Here is a 6,065-nt window from a genome sequence, read left to right as displayed (position 1 = left end):
CAGATATATGTTCAAATGGAGCAGCGCTTCATCAATATGCAGGTGATGGCAACAATGTATATAGGTATACACTTAAGAATTATGTATCGTCGGTCTGGGCATTATATAAGATGTTGAGGTTTATCAGTCCAGTATGATTCTGCTATTTATCCTTTTAGACTGAATTTATTATTTTTTTACATTTCAAATTGAAATGAATAGTACCAGTAGAAGTCATAGTTGGATTATCATATATATTTAGTAATTTTACACCTTTTTTTGACGTTTGATGCACAATACCGATTATATTGCCCCCTGAATTATGTTTCTTGCCATGCAGTTTTATAAAGGAATTGAAGTATAATTTTTTTTAGGTCTACTAATATAAAGAAAGTTTCTGCTAGATGTTTGATGCACTATAATTGTACTGATTTTTATTGACGTTTGATGCACTATAATTCTACTAATTTTTCTTTTGGTCTACTAATATCCAGTGGGTGCCTGTCCATGATACCCAAGCGCCGCCGTCAGTTACCTGTTCCTGAACCGGAACCTGTGACAACCGTGGCTCCTCTCCCTCGTAGCACTCGCTCTAAGAGGTATCAAGGTTTCAATCAGCCATTGGTCAGTGACAAACCAAGGAGAAAGTCACATGTTAAACACAGGCGTGTTCCTGGGAAGACAGTGACAACAACTACAAGACAGATGAAAGTTTCTGAAGATGCTGCGACTGAAGACCAACCCTGAAGCCTACTCCTGTCACGTTTCTGCAACATATTGGCGATGTAGTGTGTGGCATTCCAACCTGCTGTTGATTAGCTCTTGGCGCCTCGATCTGAAGATGCAGTGCCAGAAATTGAAGAACCGGCTCCAGTTGCTTGAATTTCTTAATGCTACGAATAAAATATATCTATGTAAGTGTGTCAGACTTATCGTGTTATGTTTCCAGAACATTTGTGTTTTATCTCCATGCAATGGTTTTGAAGATCTTTAGTGAATCTTGGTTTTTCTTATATTGGTTCTATGGACCATAGATCCTGGCTTATCTTATTCGTGGACCATAAGTGAATGGCTGTTAAAAAGGAGACCAAAAAAAAGGAAGTTTTGATCATTGCTTCATCAGAAAGTTCTGCCCTCGACGTTCCGACAAATTTGAATTTGTCCAATCCCTAGGTGCTTCAGGGGACCTTGTAATAATTTGGAACAGCTTGCTCTTCAGTGGACAGGTCTTACACCGTGAGAGATTTGCACTTTTCCATTAAATTCAACTCAACTCATCCCAATAAAACATGGATTCTTTCAAATATAATTTGGGCCATGAGGTCCAGAAAAACAGTTGTTTGTAGACTGGTGTACGAATATGGAATTTCAACCTGATTTTGTGGCTGTTTTTGGCGACTCTACCTTCATGAGATCAGCAGAAAATAGAAACCAGCCGGCAGGCTTTGATCAAATTAACCAACTAGCCAAGTATATTACTATCATGTTGATGGCTAATTTTTATCACTGAGCTTTACGGGATGTGCGCCAAGGCGCACGTCTAAATCTAGTATATGTTATGGACCGCACCCCTTGAGAGGTGTCAGTCATTGTCCCCAAATCATCTCTTCCCTTGCCCTCAAAAAAAAAATATCTCTTCCCTAAACTCATCTAGGTTTACAATAGTTGCCTAGTTATCTATTTTATGAACTGAAGAATTTACTTGGTTTCTTCTAGATGTCTCTTTTCTAGATTACCAAATGGTCTTCTTAGACCAAATATTTAGCAAACGTGATACAAAGTTTCGCTTTAGCTAGCAAGTTGCACCTGGTGAGCTTGGAGGTTGGAGCACTAGGTGCTAAATTGAACGTTTGAATTCTAGTCATCTTTTCAGAATTATTCTGCTGCAATTCATTCTTCATGTATGTATTGCACTTGCTCGGCTTCCCAAATTGCTGACAGCCAATTTTATACTTCATGGGCTTCTTGGAGTTCCTGAACTCCTAAGCACGCCGACCTAATTGCAGAGGAAGAGGCAACACTTGTTCCTGAGAGGCAGACTAGTTAGCTTGACCTCGTTGAAGTGTTCAGCATTAAACCCAATTGGAACAGGAACACTTCAGCAGTATTGTAGCTGAAACACAATCTTTTGTTTGGAAGTGATTAAATCTTTGTTTCGTTTACGACACATGTGTTTTGCTCAGTGCAGAAAACAAGTATCTGCCTCCCGTTGAAACAGTATTCAGTTCCAGCACAGAATCAACGGTAACTACTACGTAGACATCTATCCAGTCCCGGAAATGCCTGTGTACCAAGTATTTTGCAAGGTTATGGACGCGTACCGGAAGTGCTGTCAGCAGATACAATATTAGGGACGGAACGAAATATTTCCTCAGCGAAGTTCAGTTGGCGTCGCCGCCGAGGATAACCATTTCATCCAGACATGGCGTCGCCGCCGGGGATAGTCGATCCTTGTTGTTTCTTGCGGAGGTCGACGCTTCGATGTAGTTGTACCGACTACGGAGTACCTGGATTGTCAAATTTGCTGCATCATAGGCCCAAGGCAACTCTGCTTTGTACTCTTCAGTTTCAGAATTCTGAAAATAAGCCACTACGACACCTGCATCTCTGACGTTCCTGTTTCTGATGGGCACAAGTGAGATTGTGGGAAAGACAGAGAGCACATCGATACCATCAGCCAAGAACTGTAATACATATTCCAGCTCCTCCTAAACTCGAGGGGAGACAAGTACCGCTATATGGACGATGTCCCTACTTGTAGAGATCATTATTCCCTCTACTAACCTAGTACACATCACTCACTGAACTCGAATTAGCCTCCACACTCGGAAGGCCACCCACCTCCTTCAAGCACTCGCATTATTCGACAGAAGTACAGAACAACATAAACACACAGCAGAACACTGGGCGCGGCACAACATCTCCGGTACAAGACTTGTCACGACTCGCTTAGTCCACCTCCTCAATCTTGGGCCCAGCACCGCTTCCACCGCCAGCGCCCGCGCCGGCGCTGGGCATGTCCTCGTCCATGCCGGCTGCGCCGCCAGCACCCTGGTACATCTTGGAGATGATGGGGTTGCAGATGGTCTCCAGCTCCTTCATCTTGTCCTCGAACTCCTCGGCCTCTGCGAGCTGGTTGCCGTCGAGCCACTTGATGGCATCCTCGATGGCGTCCTCGATCTTCTTCTTGTCCTCGGCGGGGAGCTTGGAGGCGATCTTCTCGTCCTTGACGGTGTTGCGCATGTTGTAGGCGTAGTTCTCCAGCGCGTTGCGTGCCTCCACCTTCTGCCGCACCTGCTCATCCTCCGACTTGTACTTCTCCGCCTCCTGCACCATCCGCTCGATCTCCTCCTTGCTCAGCCGCCCCTTGTCGTTGGTGATGGTGATCTTGTTCTTCTGCCCCGTCGTCTTGTCCTCCGCCGACACGTTGAGGATGCCGTTCGCGTCGATGTCGAAGGTCACGGTGATCTGGGGCACGCCCCGGGGCGCCGGCGGGATGCCGGACAGCTCGAACTTGCCCAGCAGGTTGTTGTCCTTGGTCCTCGTCCTCTCGCCCTCGTACACCTGGATCAGAACGCCCGGCTGGTTGTCCGAGTAGGTGGAGAAGACCTGCTCCTTCTTGGTGGGGATGGTGGTGTTCCTCGGGATCAGAGTGGTCATCACACCCCCCGCCGTCTCCAGCCCGAGCGACAGTGGCGTGACGTCGAGCAGGAGCAGGTCCTGCACCTTCTGATTGCCCTCGCCGCTGAGGATGGCAGCCTGGACAGCGGCGCCGTACGCAACGGCCTCGTCGGGGTTGATGCTCTTGCAGAGCTCCTTCCCGTTGAAGAAGTCCTGGAGCAGCTGCTGCACCTTGGGGATCCGGGTGGAGCCTCCGACGAGCACGATGTCGTGGATTTGGTTCTTGTCCATCTTGGCGTCGCGGAGGCACTTCTCCACGGGATCCATGCACTTGCGGAAGAGGTCCATGTTGAGCTCCTCGAAGCGGGCGCGGGTGATGGTGGCGTAGAAGTCGATGCCCTCGTACAGCGAGTCGATCTCAATGGTGGTCTGGGCGGTGGAGGACAGCGTCCTCTTCGCCCGCTCGCAGGCCGTCCTGAGCCGCCGCAGCGCCCTCGGGTTGCCGCTGATGTCCTTCTTGTTCTTCCTCCGGAACTCCTGCACGAAGTGGTTCACCATGCGGTTGTCGAAGTCCTCGCCGCCCAGGTGGGTGTCGCCGGCGGTGGACTTGACCTCGAAAATGCCCTCCTCGATGGTGAGGATGGACACGTCGAAGGTGCCGCCGCCGAGGTCGAAGATGAGCACGTTCTTCTCGCCGGTGCTGGTGGACTTCTTGTCGAGGCCATAGGCGATGGCGGCGGCCGTGGGCTCGTTGATGATGCGCAGGACGTTGAGCCCCGCGATGACGCCGGCGTCCTTGGTGGCCTGGCGTTGGGAGTCGTTGAAGTATGCCGGGACCGTGACGACGGCGTTGTTGATGGACGCGCCGAGGAAGGCCTCCGCGATCTCCCGCATCTTGACGAGCACCATGGAGGAGATTTCCTCCGCGGAGAAGGTCTTCTCCTCGCCCTTGTAGGTCACCACGATCATCGGCTTGTCGGCCGCGCCCGGGATCACCTTGAACGGCCACAGCTTCATGTCCGACTGCACGGACGGGTCCGAGAAGCGCCGCCCGATGAGCCTCTTGGCATCTGCATGAGCAGAACACAGTAGTCAGCAAGTGCTCAGCAGAAAAAACAGAGGAAAAAGCAGAGTGACTTAGCATTCTCGTCGAATTCTGAAAGACAGGACTTACCAAAGACGGTGTTGGTGGGGTTCATGGCGACCTGGTTCTTGGCGGCGTCGCCGATGAGCCTCTCGGTGTCGGTGAAGGCGACGTACGACGGCGTGGTGCGGTTGCCCTGGTCGTTGGCGACGATCTCCACCCGGTCATGCTGCCAGACGCCGACGCAGGAGTAGGTGGTGCCGAGGTCGATGCCGATTGCCGGCCCCTCCCCCTTGTTGCCGCCCTTGCTTGCCATCTGGTCCTCTTCTCTTCCGATCAAATGGAACACACGCGGATTCGAGATGGTTTTGTGATCGATCGAGTTGTTCGCTCGTTGAATGTGGATATGCTTTGGGTTTGCTGCCTGAGTTGATGGGAAGGGGCGGCCAGGGCAGAGTCCTTATATACTGGCACGGGAGCGGTGGAGTTCGGGAACGTTCGCGCGGGAGATGAGGTGTTGGCCGCAGGATCAGCGGCGGGCTGGGGGCCGGGTGGAACGGGGAAGCTGGTGGAGGGTTCGGGTGCACGCGCGACAAATCTAGAGCGGTGCCGGGTTCTCTCGGTCGGTCGCATGTTTCTCGCACCGTTTCGGCTTTGAGCTGGTGGCCGGGTGGAGTCTGTCTGGTGGAATCGCCTCCAGTGGGTTCCCGCGACAAGTGGAGAACGCTGGAAGTGTGTGGTGATTGTGGCCGGAGACAAGTGGCAGATTCAGGAGTAATCGTTTTTGCCCAAGGCGTGTGTAGGTGCTCATAGAGCATCTCCACCGGCGGCCCTCGTAGCGGCCCCCTAGCGTTTTAGATGCCGACATCGAAAATGGGCTCGCACCGGTGCGCCCCAAATGATGTCGTTCGAGCCCAATACAATCGCCGACAACCCCGTGCCAGTTCCTTCGCCAAAGGCGCGAATCAGCCCCGCCGGCGCCTCACGGCACGTCTGAAAATGAGCGTGGGCTCCACCTAGCAACCAGACACACCGATTTCCCACCTCCTATCCACGGCCGAGCCGACTCCCACCCCTCTAGATCGCCACCATCGCCGTCGCCGCCGCGCCCCTGCTTGCAATAGACACCGCCGTCTGTCTAGCAACCGCCGTCCATCGACACGGCCGCCATTCCCTCGACCGGCGGCCACTGTTTCGCTCGGAACAGAGCTCGCCGCCACCGCGATAGTATTGCCCCGTCCACAAGGTGTTCGTCTTATTGCCGCGATGGACAGCGACGACGAGATGATGGTGCAGCTGTTCACGGAGGAGCGGATTGCTCAGGTTGTTCGGCGGCAACAGCAGCAGCTGATTCTGACGAACATGTTGTGCGTTCGCCAGT

The 6,065-nt window shown here is 52.0% G+C and overlaps 1 protein-coding gene across 1 annotated transcript; it reads right to left on the bottom strand.

The window, feature by feature from the left end:
- Window positions 1–2,781: 2,781 nt before the first annotated feature.
- On the bottom strand, window positions 2,782–5,028 carry LOC124702110 (heat shock cognate 70 kDa protein-like). The gene is made up of 2 exons (XM_047234215.1): window positions 4,775–5,028; window positions 2,782–4,670 (listed from the first exon to the last, which is right to left on the bottom strand). Exons 1-2 carry the CDS (start codon window positions 4,998–5,000, stop codon window positions 2,929–2,931), a joined length of 1,968 nt encoding a protein of 655 aa, XP_047090171.1. The 5' UTR covers window positions 5,001–5,028; the 3' UTR covers window positions 2,782–2,928.
- Window positions 5,029–6,065: the final 1,037 nt, after the last annotated feature.

This window comes from Lolium rigidum, chromosome 3, assembly GCF_022539505.1.
Source record: "Lolium rigidum isolate FL_2022 chromosome 3, APGP_CSIRO_Lrig_0.1, whole genome shotgun sequence".
In the NCBI taxonomy this organism is placed as follows: domain Eukaryota; kingdom Viridiplantae; phylum Streptophyta; class Magnoliopsida; order Poales; family Poaceae; genus Lolium; species Lolium rigidum.
The sequence above is the reverse complement of the archived record's forward strand: the minus strand, read 5'-3'. Positions and strand labels throughout refer to the sequence as shown.

Bases quoted from the DNA above. Each gene is read 5' to 3' on its own strand.
- LOC124702110 (XM_047234215.1), bottom strand. From the start codon at position 5,000: ATGGCAAGCAAGGGCGGCAACAAGGGGGAGGGGCCGGCAATCGGCATC. The intron at 4,671-4,774 runs GTAAGTCCTGTC...CTGCTCATGCAG, and splicing joins CCCCACCAACACCGTCTTTG to ATGCCAAGAGGCTCATCGGG.